This window comes from Camelus ferus, chromosome 17 (genome assembly GCF_009834535.1).
Source record: "Camelus ferus isolate YT-003-E chromosome 17, BCGSAC_Cfer_1.0, whole genome shotgun sequence".
Lineage (NCBI taxonomy): Eukaryota > Metazoa > Chordata > Mammalia > Artiodactyla > Camelidae > Camelus > Camelus ferus.
In genome coordinates this window covers 22,672,748-22,695,576 of record NC_045712.1, presented here as the reverse complement: position 1 = coordinate 22,695,576, position 22,829 = coordinate 22,672,748, and the positions used below count along the sequence as shown (strand labels likewise).

Below are 22,829 nucleotides of genomic sequence, written 5' to 3'. Positions count from 1 at the left end.
GGGGTAAGCATTTGAGTGGGTAGGGGATGTTACAAGCCACTGTAGATAACCATGGAGTGAACCGAGGACAGAGATTAGATCAACACTCATTCCTTTCTCTTTTTTCCTGGAATGAAGTCAGACCAGCATTGTTCTCATTTTTATTTGCAATGAACCTAGGTTTTGAACTCATCTATGTAATAAGAACAGGAAACGCAAACTAGAAGAAAGGAGAGTCCGCACATTGACTGGTTAGGTCTTACATAATAATGAAAACAACAACAGAAAGTGAACCCATGCCCTCTGGCCAGCCAGGTTCACTCTGCCCTCTTCCCAGGCCCCATCCCCTTCTGCCATGCAGAGCCTTTCCCACCCAGGTAGGTTTTCGGGGCCTTCACTATCCCTCTTCCTGCCAGCCTGAGCCCAGCTGTAATCACTCATCTGAAAGGTATGTTCTCCTGGTGTTTACTGCCCTTTACATGGCTCTTCACCTGGGAAAAGTCCACCCAGGCACTCTGCTGTATCCCAACAGGCTTTTAGTTGGTGTTAAGTTAGTTCAGTTACTCAGCATAGTTAGTTCACCTACTCAGCACACCCCGTAATCCTTGCGCTGTGGCTCTGATGGGATTAGTCATCGGAAATAGAACGTCTGTGAGGGACAGTGAGGTCCCCTCAGATAGGCCCGAGACTGGACTTGTGCAGGTGATGCCAGTGGGGTGGTAGAGGGGCATCGTGGAAATGAGCGCCCTTTTGGTATGTTGAGAAACTCTAAGAAACCCAAAGCATTCTGATGACCATGAAAATTGCATTGGTAGAACAGGGGTGGAAGAAAGCAGATCAATTGCTACATTTTTATAAAGGGGTAGAGAGGGAAGGGGAGAAAAGAGTGTGTGTTTATGTGCAAGAGTGTCACAGAGGCCTAAGGGTTTCTTCCATTGTTTTCAGCCCTGAATGAAGAGGGCTCAACTTGTCTCTGAATCGTGGGCAGTAGACAGAACTCAGTACAGCAGAGCACGAAAAGGCAAAGACCACATTTCATTTGTGTCTGGGTCTGTTTCCATGTCCCAGCTCTGAAAGAGGACCCGGCAGGAGCCGCAAGGGCAGTGAGGGTGGCTGGATCTGAGCGCTGGTGCTGATGCTGGCAAGATAGACCCTATGGTCTACCCTCCCTATGTTTGGCAGAGCCACCTGGTTATCAGTGTGTCCATGGCCATGTCCCCACTGCCTCCTTTCCTCTTGGTGGTTTAGATGTGCTGCCTTGCTTTTCCACAGCAGCCCACATCTGCCTCTGGTCTCCAGCTCGTCTCCTGAAGACGGTTGTTTCTCTACTGAGCTGTGTGAGGGCCATGGTGGCACTGTTTATACTTCAAGAAGGTTTGCTGCTCTGGGATTTGGGGGTGTTCTCTGCATCACTCCCGTCTCTGCCAGGTTGGTGCCCTGTTTCCTTTCTTTGTCGTTTTTTTTTATTTTATTGAAATACAGTCGATTTATAATGTGTTAGTTTCTGGTATACAGCATAGTGATTCAGTCATATATATATTCCCTTTCATATTCTTTTTCATTATAGGCCTTTACAAGATACTGAATATAGTTCCCTGTGCTCTACAGTAGGACCTTGTTGTTTATTCGGTTTCATGAAGATTTTTCTCGTCGCTCCACTTGTACTAGATTTTCTGCCGGAGTTCAGTAGGTGTTCTGCGAGAGCTGTTCCACATGTAGATCTATTTTTGATATATTTGTGGGAGAGGATGAGCTCTGTGTCCTTCTAGTCTGCCATCGCAAAGCCCTCTCCCTCTTTTCAAATATAATCAATTTTAGGAGGGTGGGCGTATTTGTTCATTTACTTGCTCATTAACTTAAGTGCCCATTTTGTCTCAGGTATAGACAAAAGGAATTTGCTAAAAGTACAGACAATTTGCGACCACCCAGATTTCTACTTGACCTTCGGATCTATTTATGAGTTTGCAACAAATTGAGGAGATAAGTCCTATGATTGGGCCACTGGTCCCCTGGTGATGTGTTGTTGAGGGCGTGGCTAACTGGTATACAGAGAGGTTCAGGACACCCAGTGCAGAGAGAATGTAGGGGCACGTGGGGTCACATGGTCCAACTCCCTGCCTTCAGGGCCAGAAGGGAGCCAGGTGAGAACATTCATAAACTCTGGAGGGAAAGGAAGAGTTTTGCTTTCAGTGCTGCTGCTTTGGGATTTTCTAGATGAGTTTTGAAGCTGGAAACTGACCAATAAGATATATAGAATTAGAGCAGAAGAGTCTGAAGCTCACTGTATCCCCCCTAATTAAAAATGGGGCTCATCAGATGTTTCGAAGTCTGGGCTCTTAGTGGCATTGTGCGGTGGGCTTGGGTTGTTCAGTGCTGCCCTGGGCCCCCTCCCTCATGATGAGAGAGGTGAAGAGGAGGTGGTGGCTGATGTCCAGGTTCCAGAAAGACCTGCTCTAGAGTCATTTCCTGGTGGCCCTGATCTGGAAATAGCCGAGAATCGTAACCGAGGCCTGAGTATTTGGGGACAGTGTGGCCGAAAGTAAGGTCCTGATTGTCAAAGTGAATCAGATGGAGGGGGAGGTGGGGCAGGCGTAGCAGCTGATAAAGGCCATCTGCATTGGAGGGTGGGAGAGAGACAGGAGAGGGAAAGGCTGAGTGGTGAAATGAAGAGAGAGAAGGAGGCTCTCTTAGGAAAAACCCTCAAGGAGGGGAAGACCTGTAATCTGACCTAGACCCTGAGCCAATTCCTCTAAAAAAATTTTTTTTTTCAAATTAAACATGGATGCAAGTCACACTCAAGTGTCGTCGTGCTGGGGAAAGTTTCAGTGTAGCTACTGTCATGGTTTATGATGTCAGATAAGTTCTTTCATCTCTTTGAACCTCAGTTCACCCCTCCAGATTTCACCAGCTGAGGAATCTCATGTTTTAACGTGATGTGATTTGATGTCTCCTGTCACTGCTTTCACCTGGGCTCGGTGACTCTCCTCTCTTGCTTACTTCACAACATCCTGGGAAGACCCTGTACCTTCCCAGTCAAGCTCAGTTATTGAAACTTCAGTGTTAGAGCCTGATTTAGGCTCCCACTTGCTACCCCACCCGCCGCTAAAGGAAGCGAGTGGGATCTGTGCTCTGCACCCCCCTCTCCAATATCGCCTCGAATTCCTTCCCTTTTTGTGGAAGCAGTAAAAGGACAAATACCTTTTCACTTAATTAGGCTTGACTAAGGATTTCTTCCTGGTAGGTTTTGCAGCTTCTGTAGCTAAAACTAGCCAGGTGGCAGACTCCATCTGGCAGGCATCCCCATGCAGTGGCCTGGGTGGGGTACTATGGGGTCTGCTGAGCCCTCCCCTTTCACAGGCCCTGACCTGGGACTCATGGCTCTGGCTCAGTCCCTTTAATCCCCAGTGCCCAGCCTGTGCTCCTAGGGTGACCTCTCATGGTGACCAGTCCCCTCGGGTGAGGTCCCAGAGATAGCTCAAGCCTAGGACCCCCTGGGGTCCACTTGGCTTGTGGGAAGCTCATGGATCCCTACCCGGCCGGCAGGCAGCATGGTGACTGTCCTGCCTCTACCTCTCCCTGTTCAGGGACGGGGACTGGTGGTTCTGGACTGCGGCTGATGCAGAGTCCCCAGGGAACAAGGAGACCACTTTTATGATTCTCTTAAGTCCCTGTCACTTTGGTTTAGGAAGGGGACCTCCCTCTAGCTTCTCCTCCTCCCCGACACTGCCATCAACTCTGTCTTCCCCTCAAGCATCATTAGACCGTGGCCGTGGGGGTGGCAGGTGGTTGATGGCAGAGAGAGGGCTGGCTCAGTAAGCCCTGGGCGGGAAGGTGTATAGTCCTATTTCTTGGTTACTTAGAAAATGAAGTACTTTCGGCAGAGAGCCTTGTCCTTTAATATCTGGGTAACAGCACACATCTCAGCCAACTCCTTTTCAAGTACAAAGTGAAGCATTTCACTGTCACCAACACTGCCTGCCATAGCTTATCTGCACACGTGCATGAGTATCAGATGTGGAGCCTGCACCCTTTGTGTGGGACTGTCTTTTCATGGCTCTGGTGTTCTCTCTGTGATAGCATTACTGAGGACCATTTCTTGTAGAAGGATGAATGTTAAGTCTTATTTAAGGCTGTTACAATGTTACCCACCCCCCAAGCCAAACCTCAAAGGATCAACACGAGCTGTTCTGGGTCTGCTGTACGCTGACATCAGTGCTGACAGACCAAATTATAGTACTCTCTCACCTAGTTCTAAAGGATGAATGCCATGGCACTTAAAGTATTTTGCAGAAACTATTATTTTAACTCATTTTCACAGTGTCTGTGTGTGTGTGGTTTTTTTTTTTTTTTTTTTACAGTCTTGTAGGAACTTTGGTTAAATACAGAGTAAAAACTGAAAGCTTGTTTGGAAATAATGGGGAGTCAGGTCCTTCAAGGTCTTTTAAAAAATATTCCCTAAATAGCAGTTTCTTTTGTGCCTGCAATTCTGAATTGTAGTTTGTGCCTCCAACGAAGACAGACACCATCTGGGACAGCGCATGTGTGTGTTTCCAAAGCCTCGGCGGTCACTGTAATTTTAGCGCCTGTGTGTTTTCACAGGAAGCAGTAAGGAAGGACTGTCAGGACCTGTTTTTAAAAATGTTTGTGTTTGCAAAGATTTTGGCTAGTATTTCACACATATCTTAGCCATGAAGCAAAAATGTTACACCATATTAGAAAGATCAGGGCTGGATAATCACTAGTATTCTCCTTGTCTTTATCTGGCAGAGAAGCAAAAGCCAATAGCAGTGTATCTCATGGGCACTAGGGGTCCAGAGCAGGGGGTCAGCAAACTTTTTCTGTAAAGAACCAAATAGTAAATGATTACGGCTTCGTAGGCAGTGCCGTTTGGGTTGATATCACTCAGCTTTGGTGTTGTAGTGCAGAAGCAGCAGTAGACAGTACCTATGTGAATGAGCACAGCTGTGTTGCAGTAACATTTTAGTAACAAAAATATGGCCAGTGGACCCAGTGTGGCCTGTGGGCCGTGATTGACCAACCCCTGGTCTAGCGAGAAATAGGAGTTTTGAGTAGTCACTCCCCAGAAGGTAGCTGTGCTTACCTGATGGCCTTTTATACCAACACAATCTCCCCCAGCTGATGATTCATGAGGCAGGACTGGTCTTTGGTCTATCCGGAGAAGATCACCCTAGTGGAGATTTACATTGACTCCCGAGAGAACGCCTTATTTCCCTTCTTCATCCTACTTCAAGAACTGTATATCACACAGACTGCAATGTAGAATGAAAGAATCCTTGATAGCATAAATGAAGTCATGGTGAAGGTGAGGCATTAGCAATCGGCACCTGGGCGATTTTTTGGGCATTTCTAACCAGTTGTGTTTCCACCAGAGGCTGCCAGCCTCTGTTCCCACATGTGACTCTGTGCTTCTCGCTTAAATACGTTCTCTTTCTCACTTGTGTTCACCCACATTGCCTCCCTCCTTTCCTTTTTCTTGCCTCAGCACATAATGCTGCCACTGCTACCATGTGTGCCCCTCTGGCACACAGGAGGACAGAAGTGATGACCTAGATTCAACTTTGGAGAGTTTGCCGCCATCAAGCTCGAGTCCCTAGGTGGTGGCACTCGGTGCTCTGTCAGGGCTTCACAAGTGGTCACAAGAGCAATATGGTATTCATTTAAATCTACATGCACTGATGACTGACAGTGCATCTGGACCCTATGATGCAGTTTCTAGAGACAAACTCATGGTGAGCACAGTCAAATGCTATACCTCAGATTGGAGCTGAGGACAAGGTGAGCCCTGGTTAGTCTCTCCAGCCTCCTGCTGCACCTGCTTTTTAATCTGATCCGTAAGTTGGTTATTCTAGAAAGTCTGATAGGGAGACTCATTTAAAAAGTTAGGCTCTCTTCCTCGGCGCTACCTATGGAGGTGGCAGCCATCTCCTAGTCGTCATCATGGCCGCCCTCAGACCCCTCGTGAAGCCCAAGATTGTCAAAAAGAGGACCAAGAAGTTCATCCGGCACCAGTCAGACCGATATGTCAAAATTAAGCGTAACTGGCGGAAACCCAGAGGCACTGACAACAGAGTGCGCAGGACGTTCAAGGGCCAGATCCTGATGCCCAGCACCGGCTATGGGAGCAACAAGAAAACAAAGCACATGCTGCCCAGCGGCTTCCGCAAGTTCCTGGTCCGCAATGTCAAGGAGCTCGAAGTGCTGCTGATGTGCAACAAATCTTACTGTGCTGAGATTGCTCACAACGTCTCCTCCAAGAACCGCAAAGCCATTGTGGAAAGAGCAGCCCAGCTGGCCATCAGAGTCACCAATCCCAACGCCCGGCTGCGTAGCGAAGAAAACAAATAGACAGCTCGTGCACATTGTATTTGTGTTAATAAAACCATGAAACTGGAAAAAAAAATTAGAAACACTTTTTAAACATTACTTTAACCTGGGCTATATAACTGAACATTTATTTGCCAATCTTTTGGTGTAGGTATGAAAGGTTGTTTTTTTTTTTTTTTCCAGTATTATGCATCTACTGGTCAGGGTACCATTTTCTTTCTTGTATAAACTACACCTATCAGGTACCTACATTTTCCAGTTGTATTTTATTTAAAAATAGAATAAGAACTTAAAGGTATATGAGAAGAAAGCAGAGAGCAATTCTAAAAGTGTACGGTTTCCCCTTATCCCTTGCTGTTATCTCTCCTACATCCAACCCAACAAGAAAACAGACCTTCAGCAGCATTGCTTACCTAGGACTTCTCAGGGATTCAGCCGAGTTTTTGTGGCAGCAGTGACTCTTTGCCCTCATGTTTCATCATTTCAAACAGCATACGATTAAGTTAGGTAGTTAAAGTAACAAGCCCACCTGGTATAAACTTAGGAGCAAACATAACCAGTTCTTAGTAAGCATACAACTCAAGCATTGAGGACAAAAACGTGTGAACCTTCTAGAAATCAACCTGGGAGCCACATGGGTTCAGTGTGGCATGGGCATTAGTCATTATCTTTTACCCAGAAGGAACAGGAATATTAGTTCATCTGACCAGATGGTTAAAAGCAAATTAATTTAGAGAGCTTCTGCCGTATTAGAAAAGAGGTCAAGACCTGAACTTCTACCCTCAATTCCCAGTAAAATAATAACCATTTATTGTGTGCATTCTCTGCACTGGGCATTGCACGTTAGTCCACTAATTCCTTTGACAGCACTTTCACTGATTGGGAAACCAAGGCTTGGGAGGATTAAGTGCTTGTCCACAGCTATATAGCCGGACCAAGCAGGAACTCTGAATCCAGACTGTGTGACTCTAAAATTCCTTGTGCTCCCCAGTTTAAGATGGGTAGTCAGAAGTCATCCAGCTAGCCTGTGGTTTTCCTTATCCTGGCTTGCGGGTCTGGTTGTTTCAAAGTCAGTAGCAAGCTGGTGGTGTGTAGGCCCTGCAGGTTTTCAGAACCCACCTATTTACCTTTTCCTGGCTGTAATGAGGGGTAGACTTATCTCACATCTTTGGCTCTCTCTGTGCTCTCCTTTGAGCTGTGAAAAATTCAAGACTGGGTTTTAACAGTTGAACTATTTGTTCTGGATTTGGATTTTTTTTTTTTTAAGTTTGGCATTTGAGCAGAATCACAAGTTGTGGAAGGTGGTAATTTCCAGACATTTGAGGTCTGATTCATCAACACTACTATAATTAAAGGAAAACCTATATTTGTTTGCTCCATTTTATCCTAACTCACTCACTAGGATGTTTTATAAATAATGAACCCAGATATTTGGAAAATAGCATCTATTTAGCTGTTGAAGCTTTCGTGGGATCTTCTGTTCATATGTCTCAAAGTTATCCTGATGACGAGTTTGCCTGAACACTAAATTGGTAGGGAAGTGACTATGGAAAGTGAACTCTACTGGTGTAAAAGGCAGCTTTAAAATACAGAGAATGGAAATTAAACAGCTTGACAGCTCTTTTAGGAGGTCCATTTATGAAGCATAGCGAGCTCAAGTGCAATGATTTCAGTTGGTCACAGGGTGTTAATGAATTTTGAATTGAGGCAGTTGTGATTAAGCCTGTTGCCTTTTCCAACACTAATCATTATTAAAATGATGATTGATCTTAGTGATTATGAAACCATTAAAAAGGCATCCGCCTATGCCCAAATGAACAGGATGGATGTCGTTTTTGTAGCTGTAGCCAAATGGGACTTCAGTGATTGTGATTACAAGGTGCTTGTTTGTTTAGGCTCTTTCTTGTATTTTCAGAGCCTTCAATACTATTTTTTGTCACAGGCTTCCAACATTGGGGCTGGGGAGTAGTGCTTGGTGTTCCCCCTGGGCCTCAGTGCCTTGGCCTGTAAACTGAAGCAAGTATGGTGACTTCTCAACTTTCCAGAACCCTACCTTTGATTGGTAAGAGGCTGGCAGAGACTCTCCTGTGTACCGTTTACAGCACAGCCACATGGTGACAGCAGCCACTTTACTGAGAGCAAACCATGTGCCAGGCATTTCTGCCATCAGTGTTAACCCTTAATTCCCTGTTGAGGGAATCAGGAAATGGCTTCCCGAGAACCTGAGCGCTTTCCCTCGGGCCCTGCAGCCAGTCTGGCAGAACTGGGATTTGGACGCGTTCTTCACTATCTACAGTCTTGTGCTTTTAAAAAAGCTTTTCCTTTCGGGAGATCACTGCACAGTCTGAAGAAAGCTCAGGAAAGACTTCATCTCATTCAGTGAATAAAGACACAAGAACAGTCTTCAAAAGGCCAGCCTCAGACTCTGTAGAGCTCGCCCAGCTCAGAGGGCCAACCACCTTTCCCATAAAGCCTCTGGGGAAGAGGAGCCCCTTCTCTCCTTCATGTCCCTGTGTAATTGTAGATGCCCCTGCTCTGACTGCCCTCTTCTCACCTGAGAGGTGTGTGTGCTGACAGCAAGCAGCCCAGGCCTGCTGGGGGACACACATGACCCTCCTTGGCCTATAAGCTCCAGGCTTGGGTGGGGACCATGGCCCAGGTCTCAGATGCCCCTGTGCTCCTATCCTGCTTCTCTGACCTGCTGTCATTCCTCCAGGTGGACCAAGGAAGGCGGGCAGGCTGTGAGGTAGAAAGTCAGCTAGGACCTTCCCTCCTTTCAGCGTCCAGGGCCCAGGTGTCTGCTGCTGCTCTTCCTGCCCCCCCGGTGCTTAATGTGCTCTAGCTGCTATTTCATTCTGTGGGTTTCAGTTTCTCCATCTACTGGAGGGCAGTGCTGCTGGGTCCCCAGAGTACCTTCTGGATCTGTGACTCAGAGCCTTCCCCACCCTATCCTCCCTCCTGCCTTCAGTGCCACACTGCAGACCTGTGTCTTCTTTCCCATCTTGGTCTCACCCACTCTCCTTTCCTTCCTCTGCGGATGACCCTAGAGACAGCTGACTCCCACTGTGGCCCCACTTCATCTTCTGGGACTGGGAGGGAACTCACTGCCCAACCTTGGCCCCAGCCTCTGTTTCCTTACCTGAAGATTGAGTTCTTCCAGAGAAACAGACTTAGGACATGTACCTCCATCCCTATCACTTCCTGATTTGGCTCTTTTTGAGTTTTGGAGTTGCTTCTTGGGTGTTTGGCTCTGTAGAGTTAGGGATTCTTTAAATACCTTTTAACTTTAAGGTGTTGTGTGTGTGTGTGTGTGTGTGTGTGTGTGTGTGTGCGTGTGTGCTGGGAGAGTATGTGAGGAAGCCTGAGAATAAGAGAGTGGTTATTCATCCCCACGGGTATCCACTGGTAGGGCCAGATTATTGGCTTCTAGAGCTGTTTCTTAACATTAAAAAAAAATTTTTGGCCAACAGTAATAGATACATTTTACATTGTAGCTCCCAAACTATCTAACTATCTATCTATCTATCTATGTCATCTGAAGCATGAGTTTTATGAAAATATACTTACTTTTACTGAATTCTGATATTTGCTGTGCATTCTGATGTTTTTCATGCTATTTTATTTCATTTTCAAAAATTGCTGGATGTAAATCACAAAATTAATTTCATATGTATTCCATTTTAAATGTCTTCTCCATTATAGTATAAACTCTGTGAACACAGGCAAAATTATTTTAATTCCTATAATTGGTGCTCAATTCATATTGTCAGCTGATTCTTCTCTCTAGGCAAATCCTCTGGAGAAATATTTCTAAGTGCTGAGAAACAATTTCATTCAAAAGATGAGGTGACTTTTGTCACTGGTCTGATTTCCTTTCACATTAGCTGCTAGAAATCCCAGTGATATTAATAAAAATGTCCTCATGTTATACATCTTTGTAATGGTCCTATTCCTGTTTCACTTTATTTTCATTTCCTTGTTAATTTATTTTTACTTCTCACCTTATTCATTTGTCCTAAATATTTAGAGTTTCAGCTGATTTTAAAAGATGCTCAATGAGAAAAAACTCACTCAAATCAGACAAATCTCTAATCACACAAATCTTTAAAAGTAGAGACAGAAAGTCCCCCATGATCTTGCTCTCAGAGGTAAGCTTCTTCACTTTCTGGTGTCTGCGCTGCAGACTGGCTTATTAAGAGATCTCGTCAGACATCAAGGGCATCGTATAGTTCATATTACTCCCGTAGTCATGTGCCATGGACATCCTTCCCTGCCCTTACATGTGTTTCTGCCACGTTCTTTTTAAACAGCCATCTAGCATTCCCTTTCTTATCTACTTCACATTTTTATATTCTTGCTGCCTGGAGTTCTTTTTTAGAGCAAGATAGGTATTGAATAAAAATTTACCTTACAAGAAAAAGTAGAGATCATTAACTAGCCCTAGCCTCCTGACCAAATAGAATCCTCCAGTAACTTCTGGAGCCACCGATTTTCTTGGGAATGGAACTGCTTACAGAAAACCCGTGTGGGTCCCGAGCTTGGAGGATGGTGGCAGAGCCCTCCCTCTGGCCTCTGGAAGGTGTTAAGTGGCAGTTGAGGGAAAGGTTTGACTGGCAGGACCAGATCAATGCGAGTGATGCTCCCCAGCTTGGAGCGAGTCTGCAGACACTGTGTTCTGCTTAGTCTTTGCCTGGTGTATTGATTTCCACTTCATGGCCACAGTTAAGCGGTGCTTGGTTTTTAAGCCACCCGATGTCTTTTAAATTAACTTAATTTTACTTTCTAATACTAAAACCATGATGAATTAGAGGCATGGAGTTATTAATCTTCTGAGTAAATGTATCACACATTTTGTCTCAATTATAGGTGACACACTTTATTTTTAAACTTTAATTTATGAATTTATTCAGAAAGAAGTTATCTATGTTCCTGTGGTCTCATGACATTCCCTGGAGAAAAGGTGCCCACGAATGAGGGCTGTTCGTCCCAAAGAGTAGCTTTTATGATGGAGAGAAACAACCGGTGAGCTGAATTCTCATGCCCATTCCCAGCTGCCCATTCTGCCCTGGACCACAGACATCTGCTCTGTGGCCTGCACAGTGAGGGGAAGGGGTGACCCGGGGCCTGGGAGCTGGGCCCTGCTTCACCTCCTGAGTGTTCTGCTCTGTGATGAATTGTAGACAGGCTTTACTGCTCAGTCCAAGAGGCGTAGGAGCTGGCGTGGATAGGGAAGCTGCCTCCCTTGGTGTGGAGCCGGTGCTGACCCTGGGGTGATGCCTGCACTGTGGGTGTGCAGACCTGCCACATGGACAGTGAGCTAGGCTATTGTCCTGGTGTTCACGTGGTGAGTTGTTAGCAGGTGCTCTGTGCCAGGCGCTGTGTTGTTCCTGGGGCACCACAGGCCAGGACTGCATGTTACACGGATGCAAAAGTAAAAGGAGCAAGTGTCCATGGGTGTGAGGTCCACGCAGACCCTGGCTCACATGTTTTTGCATGTGTTGCCTCATTCACACTCAAGAACAAACCTGGGCTGTCTCTGCCTTTCTTATTCTTATTTTGAGATGAAGAGGCAGCGGCAAAGAGGGGTGAAGCCCGAGTCCACAAACCCAGTAAGTGGCAGAGCTGGAACCTGACCCAAATCTCTTTGCCTCCTCTGGACAAGGTCAAAGTGCACCCGAACTCATGACTGTGAACATTTTAAAATGGGAGCAGCTCTGCTCCCCAGGTCCCAACACTTGTACAGTCAGCAGCTCCTCCTCCAAGGTGCATCCTCAGGTTGCTCAGTCCAAGTGGCCTGGATGACCCTAGGCTGAGGTCCTGGTGTCACGGAGCTGGGACTCTGTAAAAGCCCAGATGAGGCTGGGCAGGCCTGGGACCAGCAAGGAGGTGGTGGACTTCCCCACCAGGTAGGTGTAGTCAGGCTTTACTGCTGTCTTCAAAGCAGAGGGCATCTTACTGTTCTTTTTTGTTCCTGTTGACTGTGACCCTCATACATGAAAGGAATAATAATCCCTTCTTTGGCTGTCTTACTCCATAGCTTCGAGAATCAGCTGAGAGAAGGGCTTGGAAAGAGTTTCTTTTCCCAAGTGCCGTGTCCGGGTGTGCATGTGGTATGTTTACAGGGATACAAGTAAGCATCTGGGGCATGAGATGAGATTACATTTATAATTCATGTGTGAGAAAATTTAACCACATACAAATGTGGAAGATTTGTCTAGCTCTGTTAATGGAGAAATGGAATGACTGCTTTCTTCTCAAATTGAAAATGTTTGATTGTAAACTTACTCAGTTCCTGCCATTGTGAAATGTTTGCTCATTTCTTTCCAGCCACAGAGGACATGTTGGAACACTTGGCTCATGCCAGGCAAATGAAGCAATGCTAAGAAAAGACTTCTTTTCTAAAATAATGGGGTTTGGCAGTTTGTGCATGACCCGAGCCCCCTAGATCCCAGGGAGGCAGCGAGCAACTTTGATCAGCCCCATGTAGGGCCCATAATCCCACTGCCATTTGCCTTGACCTGAGCTGTCAGAATGGGATGTAAAGGCCTGACATGGTTTAGGAAGGAAGCCTAGCTCTATAACTCTACCTCAGAGAGGCAAATGGATCTGGGCCTGAGTGTGAGACGGTGAGACAAGGTCTCAGCCCAGGTGCTCAGAAGTGCAGCATCAGGCTCTGCCTGCTTCTTTGTTGTGGGTGATGCCGTCGTGGTATTTACTGAGGCTGAGCGCTCAGGTCTCTGCTCCATGTGATGAGGGGATCTGCAGAGGTAGATACAATGGATCTTGCCCTCAGGGTACTGACAATCTATGAGTAAAACCTTCCCAGCTGAAACCAGGAGCCCCTGAAAAAAGGGCAGCTCCTTGCCTCTCTGCTCTCTTTCATGACCTCGTACATCCTTGGTGCTCATACATGTGTTACGATTTACTCTCAGTGATTAAATGCATGTGGTACAACTTTTAATTCTGGGGTGGCAAACAGTTTTGACTCACGTGCCTACTCCAGTCTGGGGGTGATGCCCAACTGGGTACTTTGTGGAACTGCATTAGGATGCAGTGGGAGGAGTGCCTGCGCGAGACTGAGTGAAGTCTGCTGCAGGGGTGCCTGGGGAGCAGAGGCAGTAGGCACATGATGATCATTTGTGTTTCCCATAAGTGCACAGGCTTGCAAAAGGAGGGGCGGAACAGTGCTCAGAGGAAGTGAAACTCCCTACTCTTCCCTGAAAGGGTGGAACAGGATTAGATAAACAGAAGGAAGTACTGTCAGTCATGGAGGAGAGCAATGACAAAGACTGGAGGTTCCAATGAGTATGACACACATTCAGGGTGTCCTGGGAGCTGACGGACTGGAGCAGAGGGAGTCGTGAAGGAGGAAAGGGAATGGGGCAGCCTGGAGGCCCTGTTCCCATTGGAGTAACATATCAGTTGGTTGGTGGTAGGTAGAGCATAGACAGATTGTGTAGAGGTCCTTGGGGATGCCAGATGGAGGAATTTAGATGTGATACAGCCTTTTCAAGCTTTCCCAAATGCTCCAGACACAATTAGTTGCTCCATTCCACATCTCCCCACAGGGGATTCCCTGCTTTGGCTTTGATTATCGTCTGCTATGTCTGGAAATGTTTGTGTGTATGTCTGCTGTCCTCCTTCAGGACACAGACAGTGTCTTAGCCATCTTTGAATCTCCAGTGCTTAGGACCACACATGGCATGGAATAGATACTTGATGAATGTGGTTGGACGAAATTGAAATAGGGTGCCTTGACTGCCAAGCAAGGTAGGGTGGAGGCAGGCGGTGCCTTTGTGGTCAAGCTGGGTGAGGAAGTATATGGCTGCTAACTATAGGATATACTGACTACCAAGGGAAATCCGTCTGTGTCCCAGGGTGGGTGGGATGGGAAGCAGGGCAAGTCTGAGGCATCAGGTTTATAGGAATGTATAGAGTCCAGGAGACCAGCTGGAAGTGAAGACAGCAACAGAGAATGAATGAGATGGAAGGAGGAAATTTGGAAAACTGAGCCTGGATGAATTCCCAGAGGCAATAACTTGCAGGGCTCATGGGTCCTATGCATAGAGAACCATCCCAGAGCCCAGAGTCAAAGGGAATCATCCAAGGAATTGAATCTATTGAGAAGTGAAGATTTCATATCTGTTGAGATTCTCATAGATACTTCAACTTTCAGAGAAGCAGAGTGATCCTGTAGGCCCTGGGTATTTAGCTAGGGCTCTTTGGTTTGCATGTGCACCAAAACCCCAACCCTAACTGACTCAGTTTATTAGCTGTTATAACTGAAAAGCCTAAGGTTGGGGGAGAGTTTTGGCTTCAAGTTCAGCTTGATCCAGGGGCTCATACAGTGGCATGAGAACCAGGTGCTTGCCTCTGTCTGAGCGTCTCTCTCTGTTTGACTCTCTCCTCATTCTTTGGTTTGGCTTCCCTTGATGTTGACACTTCATCTTCATGTTCCCCTAGTAACTCTAGGCTTATAGCCTCTGAAAGCTGAGTCCAGCAGCCAATGACAGAACTTCTGGCCTAGTGGCTACAGTGAAAATCCAGGATTAGCTCTGATTAGACCTGGTTGATGGGCACTGGGTCACAGGCCTATTCCTGAACCAGTAACCTGGGTCACATGCCACCCCTGTACTTGAAAGTAGGAAAGGAGCAGTTCTCAGAGGAAAGTCAGGGTGCTGTTACTCTGCGAGTTTTGCTGGATGACAAGAACCATAATGAGCCATCCTGTGCAGCTGCTTGCTTTAGTCAGGGCAGCAAAGCAGCAGTTGCCTCTGCTCTGCCAATGAGTAAGGAGGCCACATCCAGAGAGAAGGCCCTGTCAGCTTCCTCCACCCTCTTCCTACAGACCAGATGTCTTTAAAGTTGGTCTCCATGGAGCAGTCAGCCAGGTCACCTGCTAGTCTCCTCCGTTTGTCATGTCAGGTACATTCTAGACAGCATCCTGGGCAGTGGCCCAGCCCGAGTGGTCATGGGATCATTGTGCTGGCATTGGTCCTGTGAAGTGTCTGTCCCATCTTCTGATCCCCACATCAGGACTCCACTTCCAGGGCCCAAGAGTGTGGCCTCACCCCATCCTGTCCTATCCTGGGCGGACTCTGATGATATGTGTCTGACAGTTCATGGAGCTCTTCCCTGCTTTCACATAATCTGATTTTTATTGTAACCTGGGTGGACCAGGGTGAGTATCCCAGTTTTATAGATGAGGAAACTGAGAAGCAGAGGGTAAGAGACTCAGCCAGTGGCAGCTGCAGGGACTACAAATGGACTCACATGTCCTCTAGAATCATACTTTTAAACCAAAGGTGAAGAAGAGGGAAGGCACGCTGACTATTCCAGCCAGTTTCTTCATGTAAACATGGCATTCAGCTACCCATTGGTGGCCCTCTAGGTACTTCATTCATATGTGCAGAGGAGAGCATCACTTCTCTGGGAGCGACCTCCACGACCTGGTCACCTGATGAGGCGGCAGCTGCTCTTAGGTCTTGCTGCTGCTGGTTGGCTGTCCTCCCTGGGGTCCCGGGGCCCTCACAGGATCTCGCTCTGAGGCCTGAGTCTGGACCTTGCTCCTCAGGTCATGGAGAATTGTCGTGTAACAGCTGGGAGACATCTGATTCAGGCTGCTTGTTTTACAGGCAAGAACCTTACCTCACACCCGTGCTCCTGCCGCTCTGGGCCTCTCGACACCCTTGACAGAATTGCCTTTGTGGGTCTTCCTCCCTCCAGCTGGAGGTGGGGAGCCTGTGGGTGCAGACATGAGCTGTGAGCCTCTTCCTGGATGTGCAGTTGTGGGTGTTTTCCTCAGACTGGGCCTGTAGAATCATTTTGGGTGGGATGTTCATGTCCCCACACACTCACGTGTTCAAACCTCAACCCCAGTGGGACGATGTTTGGAAGTGAGGCCTTTGATCTCTCTCTCTACCTGTGTATACCCACCAAGGAAAGGCTAGATGAGGACATCATGAGAGGTCAACCATTGGGAAGCCATGGAGAGGGCTCTCACTGGATACCAGATCTTGGCACCTCAATCTTGGATTTCCCAGCCTCCAGACTGTGAGAAATGAGCCTCAGTTGTTTAAGCCACCCAGTCTATGGTATTTTGTTAAGGCAGCCTGAGCTAAGACAGTTATGAAAGTTCTAAGCGGGAAAGGCCATTGAATAATGTTTGGTCAAATCCTCTCATTTTGTCCATTTATTTATTCATTTGTAAATACCGAATATTTTTGTGACAGGCTTGAGAATTCAGTGATGCATGAAATAGAAATGGTCTCCGATTTTATAAGAAATTACCATTTATTGGGAGAGACAAATATCAAAGAGAGTTTTTTTCAATTTAGATTTTCCATTGTGAGTAGGGCTGTCCAGCGGGCCCGAATTTTGTCTGGGAAGTCAGCAAACGTCTCTCTGAGCAAGTGTCATTTAAGCTGAGCCTTGAAGGACAAGTAGAACTTAGCCTGGTGGAAAGGCAGGATTGGGGTGGGGGGGCATTTTACAGAGAGGGGACAGGGTGTAGCCTGAGCCAGTCAGCAGCTGAACTGGGGCTAGCGGAGAACAGATAGAGCTCCAGGCCCTGCATTCTCTCCACACCCCGTGCAGGGCTCGTGGTAGCCCCGTGTCAGACTTGTGTGCTTACAGAAGAGGGGAGCTGATGTACATATGTTGGGGTGGGCACACCAGGTGGGTGAGGCAAGGTGGGCAGAGACATGGGGGAGGGGAGGTGACTTGGGAAAACAGTGGGAGGGAGCAGATCAGCCCCTGACTTGGAGTGGAGGCTCCTACAGAAGAGGAGTGAGCAAGTTGGAAGGCACAGGTGGATGGAAGGATGAGAACATTCGGTTGGGATCGAAAGGGAAGGGCCTGTGAGACACTGGGATCAGCTGTCGTCTCAACAGTCTGAACATTTATTCCAGGCTTGTTCTAGGAGGGGTTTATGGTAACTTAGAAAGATTCCTACTCTGATTAGTTTGCTTTTGGGTACATAGGCTAGAATCCCAAATTCTCATGTTTTTATACCCCTCATTAGGTCTGGCTTTGCTGCTTAATTCCTTCGCTTTTTTCCTTCTCTACCTCCTGTCAGGACCCGTGAGCACTTTATGTGTGCCCAGTATGGTCTAGATGCTGGGGTTACAGAGACAGTAAGAGATAATCCCTGCCAATGGGGAGCCCCAGCCTGAAGGACACAGAAGGGATATGTGTGTGGAGGGGAGACTATCTTCTCCTGCCGGGGTGTAAGCCAGGAGACCACTGCGAAGACTTGGGGCCTGTGGGTGGATGAGTGAAGCAAAGAGATGAATCTTACCAGGCTCATCAGCCTCTGTTGATCTTTTGACAACAGGTTAGGTAGGGATCAGGCTTTCTGAGGAGGACCCAGGTGCTCAGGGATGAATGGGTGGATGATGGATGGCTGGATGTTCACAGCACTAGTCGAGGCTCCTTGAAAAAAGGACAGCTGACGACCAAGTACAGTTAAGGATCCTGGTGTCTCCTACTCCCTGCTAGTTGACAGTTGCTGACAATAGGTTCTGTGTAGGGTTAACTGGTTTAGAGACTGCTGGTTAAGAGTTTCTCCTGTTCGGTGAAATTTCACTGTTTAAAGAAGATAAATGAGGTTTCATAGTTAGATTTGGAGCTTTTATTTCTCTGGTGGCTTGAGTCTCAGAGGGGACTTTAATCCACGGGTAGGGTGGTCTCTGGTAAAGAATTTGTGGTTTCTTAAAAGATGATTTGCTTGGCCCTGCCCATTGCAGGCCTCCCTGTCGGTGAGGAGAATCCCCGCTGGTGGCTGGGTGAGTGCTGCGGCACATGGCTGTACCTGGCAAGTGCAGGGAGGCTGGGGTGCAGGAATCATTTATTCTTTTTGTTTAGCCTTGGGGCAGACTTGTAAGGTGCAGCCTCTACTGCGAGGGCACCTCATTTCGGGTTCAGTTCCAGAGGGTTCTTGCTTGCCTTTCGCCAGCCTGCTCATTCCTTCATCCTTACCCTTGTTTCTTCTGCGTGCTCCCCTGCATCCCAGCCACAGACTCCGTGCCTTCCCTGTGCAACGTCTCATCCATCCTTCAGCCACTTACATATTCCCAGCTTGCCCCGTGAGGAGCCTGACTTTCTTGGCGGCTTCCATTTCAAATGACTGACTCAACATTCTTTTCTCAAATGAACAATCCTCTTGTGAAGTAATTACCCCTGCTTCCCATGACTGTTGTTTTGCAAGGTTTTTTTGAACACTGCATTGGCTTAATGTGGAGGTATATTTGTTTTACAGGAGTCCTTTTAAACGACAGGGTTGGGAACCAGGATGACACTGGCTTCTAGGCAGACGGGTCTGACGTGCTCTCCAGGCTATGTTGGCATTATGATCAAGACTCTGTAATAAAGAATCACATTAAAACAAGGTTATATTTCTTATAATCAGTTCCATCAAGTAATGGATTGAGGATTTTGGAAAGAGAAACCAAAGTCTTCAAAAAGGAAAGAGAGGAGAATGAGAGAAGGGGATAAAAGAACCCTAAACAACTTAGTTACACAAATGGCTTTTGTATTACTGCGACAAAATTGCTTAGAAATATAAGCTAAAGAGGGCAAACAAGCTGGGTTTGGTAGGTGTACTCTCTGTTCCCGTGTCTTGTTTTTCTGCTCTAAAGTATAGTGCTATGTTGATGTAGGGATGTAACTGCTTTGAATATTGATGGCAGCAAAAGCTTTTTTTTTTTTCTTTCTCCTGCCTGGCCCAGTAAATAAAGCACAAAGGATAAAAAGGGAAGAGAAATTGTAAAATCAGTGTGCTGTTTCCAGCTTATCTTGTTCCCTGAGAACTCTAACTCTTGAAAACATACTGACAACCTACCTGTAGTGGTCAGGGTCTAATTTGGGTGTAGCAGGTTGGTATTTTCAGGGATTTTTGCTTCTGAAAAAATCTCAAAGTTAGCATTCAGTGTTAGTGTCGCTGCTTCATTCAAGTCTTCCTGGATCTCTCCTCTGTAGCCGGCAGCAAAGTCACTTGCTGTTGCTGAGAGCATCCACAGTGGTGTGGGTGCACCTCTGGTGGAAGCCTGCCACTCAGGGCTGTGGCAGTGAGTGGGAAGACGAGCCCTTGCTCTCATGAGGCTCACAATGGACTCCAGATTAAACAGAGGAGTCCTGGGATGTGTGTGTGGGATGTGTGTGGGGCACAAGCGGGCATGTGTGCTGCTGCTCTGGGAGATTTCAGCCACTCATACTGGCCTGGCTGTGTGGAGGGAGTGGGTTAAGTGGTCCAAGAAGGTCTTCACACCCTGCTAAAGGGTGTAGGGTGCACGGAATGAGCCAGGCTGAGAACAGGACCTGTGGGGAGATCTGGAGGAAGCATGGATGTGGAGGCTGGGGATGAGCTAGGCTTTTAAAATTGAAAACACATTGACTCTGGCTAACTTACACCACAAAGGAATTTATTAGACAGCTAGGATGGTGTTCAGAGCATCCAGGGATGCTCCGAGGGCAGGTTAGGAACGACCTGGGGACTTGGGGGTAAAGAACTGATGGAACTGGCTTTTCAGCATGACCACTGGGGAATCAAGGTTGAAGATAAAGGCTGGGGTACAGCTGAGTTTGGATGATTCCCCTACTGGTAAAGAGAAAGAATGCTGTTGCAAGACATGGGGAAGTCACATCTAGGACTGGGTCTCACCTGCGACAGAGGGGTAGCCCAGCATGGCTTAGGTGAAATAGTGGTCACATATAACAAAGCAAGTCCTTGCAGGGGAGAAGTGGTTTAACCCTTTGGCCCTGTCAGAGGGCTCAAGATGCAGAACTGCTCTTTGTCAGTTACGTCTCCTAGAAGGTTCTCTGAGCGCACATTAGAAACCCCCACCTCCCCCACCAGACTAAACTTTTCGAGGATGGGGACCATAATGGAGACATTTTTCTAATCCTGGCTTCTGGTATGGAGCACATCACACAGAAGAGATGCTAAGTATTTCCAGAAACAAATTGATTTGCCCCCTTGCATTAGGCATCTTGATAAGTGAATTCTGTGAATTCCATTTTCCTAAGGCATTGGTGACTTTCCCTGTGTCCTACAGAGGAAAGTTTATATTAGAGGACTTTATGGCCCATATGCAAGAGTTTTAATTACCGATGATTTTTCATTTACTTATTATTTACATAGCTTTTTTGCTAGCCAATGCCTCTTGTAAAATTAATCACACACATCCTAGTTAGTCCGTATTTCTTTTGAAACCAAAGTTGTATGAAGAAACCTTTATAAAAGAGACAAGAGCCAACATTTTTAGACTTGCTGACAGATGCATTTTCTACAGCTCATGGAATGTCATGAGCTGGAACTGGAAAGGTTCGAAGAGCCCTCCAGCCCAAGGGTGGCATCTGGAAGGTCTTTGGCAGTCCAGCGGGGATAGCTGCTGGGTCTGTGAGAAGTGGATTCAGAGGCTGAGTCCAGGCTCCCTGGAAACGTGTGGTGACCCAGCTTCCCTGTCAGCCAGGAGAGGCGGCAAGCCAGTGAGGAGGCCATGGGTTTGCCATCCAGATTCCCTTCCCTGACTGCGCTGGTGAGGAAACTTAGGTCCAGAAAGGAAGAGGGACTTGCTGAGGTCACCTTGTTGTTCAGTGGCACAGCCAACCCTGTCTTAGAAGTCAGACGGAAGCCCAAGAAGAATACAGGGTCAAGCGGATGCATCTTCCTTTCTTCCAAAGGACGTTCAATTCAAAGCCCTGTGGGAATCTCTGTTGTCCCCTTGTGCTTTTCTGGGCCTGATTTGGCAATCTTAGGAGGAGAACATGCTACATTTGGCAAATGTATGCAAATAACAAGCATGCCATTATGTCCTAGGCAGAGTCACTGCACACACATCAGGGCAGGTGGCAAAATGCAGTCATGCAGCCTGGGATGAAAAGCATATTACACTCCGTTGCATATGAGAAATTCAGTGTTAGAATTAAAATGCTTTCCTGGTCCAGATACAGTTTTTATAGTTCCATTTCTCTTAATGAAGCTTTGTTTGGAGAAAAATGCTCTGAGATACTGATTCTAATCCCTATTTCTTTTTCTTCCTCTTCCCCACCCATCCCCCCATTTTTTGTTTTATTTCTTTGTTTCTCTTTGCAGGAAAAAGTAGAATATGCCTTCCTGATTATTTTTACAGTCGAGACATTTTTGAAGATTATAGCGTATGGATTATTGCTACATCCTAATGCTTATGTTAGGAATGGATGGAATTTACTGGATTTTGTTATAGTAATAGTAGGGTAAGTCCCTTTCATTTGGGGAAATGTTTGGAAAATGGGAGGTGGGAGTAACAGAAAACAGTCTTCTAAGGAAACAGTGTTGCTCCTTTATAAGTGATTGCAGCCAGAACCTGTCATGAATTCTTTGAAGCCTGGTGATGCTGTTGTCAGTCTCTGGGCAGAGACTGACTTGAAATTCTCTCATTGTTACTCCCTCTTTCAGTAATGTGTTCTGGAAGAAAGTTTAAGCTCAGCTCGTGATGTGAGAGGGTTCATCTTACCACACCCTGGGTCTCCACATATAGGCCAGCCCCGCTGGTGATTTGAGTCAAATGGGTAGAGTTCTTCTACTTAGCACCTTGTTAAGTTAAAAAAAAAAAAAAAAAAAACCAACAGTGAAAAAGTAATAAATCCTTCATAGGAGTGAGGTACTCTGCCATTTAACATCCCTTGAGCAAAGCCATTAATTTTTTATGCTGACTTGGGGGAAAAGCTTTGGGACGCCAGTATCTCATTTTAAATAACAAAACAAGTGTTTGAAAAATGTCAGATATCCGGCATGAAATGAAATAAGCCAGAAAATGCAGAGAAGCAGGCATGTTCCCGGAATCCTGTCACGGGAAGAAGACACCAACAGTTTCAGTTAAAGGAAAATATTAAAATAAAAAAGTGGCCTGTGTTATTCTGGTCCTTCAACACCTGGATGTGTTGCCAGCAGGAGAAAAATGAATCATTGTCAGAGAAATACTGTGTCTTTGGACCAAATACTCGCATAGGAAAATAAAATCTAGCCCTTTGCTGAGTCTTAGTTACCCAGCTATAAAATGGGTTGCTCCTAAATTATATTTGCTCCTATAGAGAGAGATTGTTAAATGGCCTTTGTGTTTTTGTCTCCATGACTTCATTCAAATGCCTTTTGCAGTGGAGCAAGGTGATTATTCTTTTGGATTATTCTTTATCATGAATCCTTTGACTTTTCATGAGAGACTAGTACTGATGGATATTGAGAAAGTGGGATAAATTTTGAGCCTGTCTTTTCAAATTTAAGAAGTTAAAGTGGGATCCAAAGTGGTGGCCCAGCAGGATGATTAGACTTCTGGAGAAAATGTTAATGTTAACTTTTGCAAAAAACACCATAGTAAATTGGAGTCTGAGGCATTGCTGCAAAGGTAGTGCTAAAAGCAACAGGTAGTAGTTATATATGTGCCATGCCTTCCTATATTTGATGAACTCTAAGAAGGAATGGCAGACAGGAGCCTTGCAGGTCTGTTGGTTCTGGAATAATCTTGCTG

At 46.4% G+C, this 22,829-nt stretch overlaps 2 protein-coding genes and 1 long non-coding RNA gene across 4 annotated transcripts in view; 2 read left to right on the top strand and 1 right to left on the bottom strand.

The window, feature by feature from the left end:
* CACNA1D (calcium voltage-gated channel subunit alpha1 D) overlaps window positions 1–22,829 on the top strand; it is a 294,778-nt gene that overhangs the window by 125,828 nt on the left and 146,121 nt on the right. For both annotated transcript variants that reach the window (XM_032458261.1, XM_032458260.1), the window contains exon 4: window positions 21,419–21,558. In XM_032458261.1, the coding sequence (XP_032314152.1) occupies window positions 21,419–21,558 (140 nt within the window). The remainder of the gene's footprint in view (window positions 1–21,418; window positions 21,559–22,829) is intronic.
* LOC116657127 lies at window positions 1,642–19,448 on the bottom strand. Its single transcript, XR_004312132.1, has 3 exons — window positions 19,438–19,448; window positions 15,221–15,223; window positions 1,642–1,744 (listed from the first exon to the last, which is right to left on the bottom strand). It is a non-coding gene; the product is annotated as an uncharacterized LOC116657127 (long non-coding RNA).
* LOC102504592 (60S ribosomal protein L32-like) lies at window positions 5,888–6,374 on the top strand. Its single transcript, XM_032458271.1, has one exon. The coding sequence runs from the start codon at window positions 5,938–5,940 to the stop codon at window positions 6,343–6,345; it is 408 nt and encodes a 135-aa protein (XP_032314162.1). The 5' UTR covers window positions 5,888–5,937; the 3' UTR covers window positions 6,346–6,374.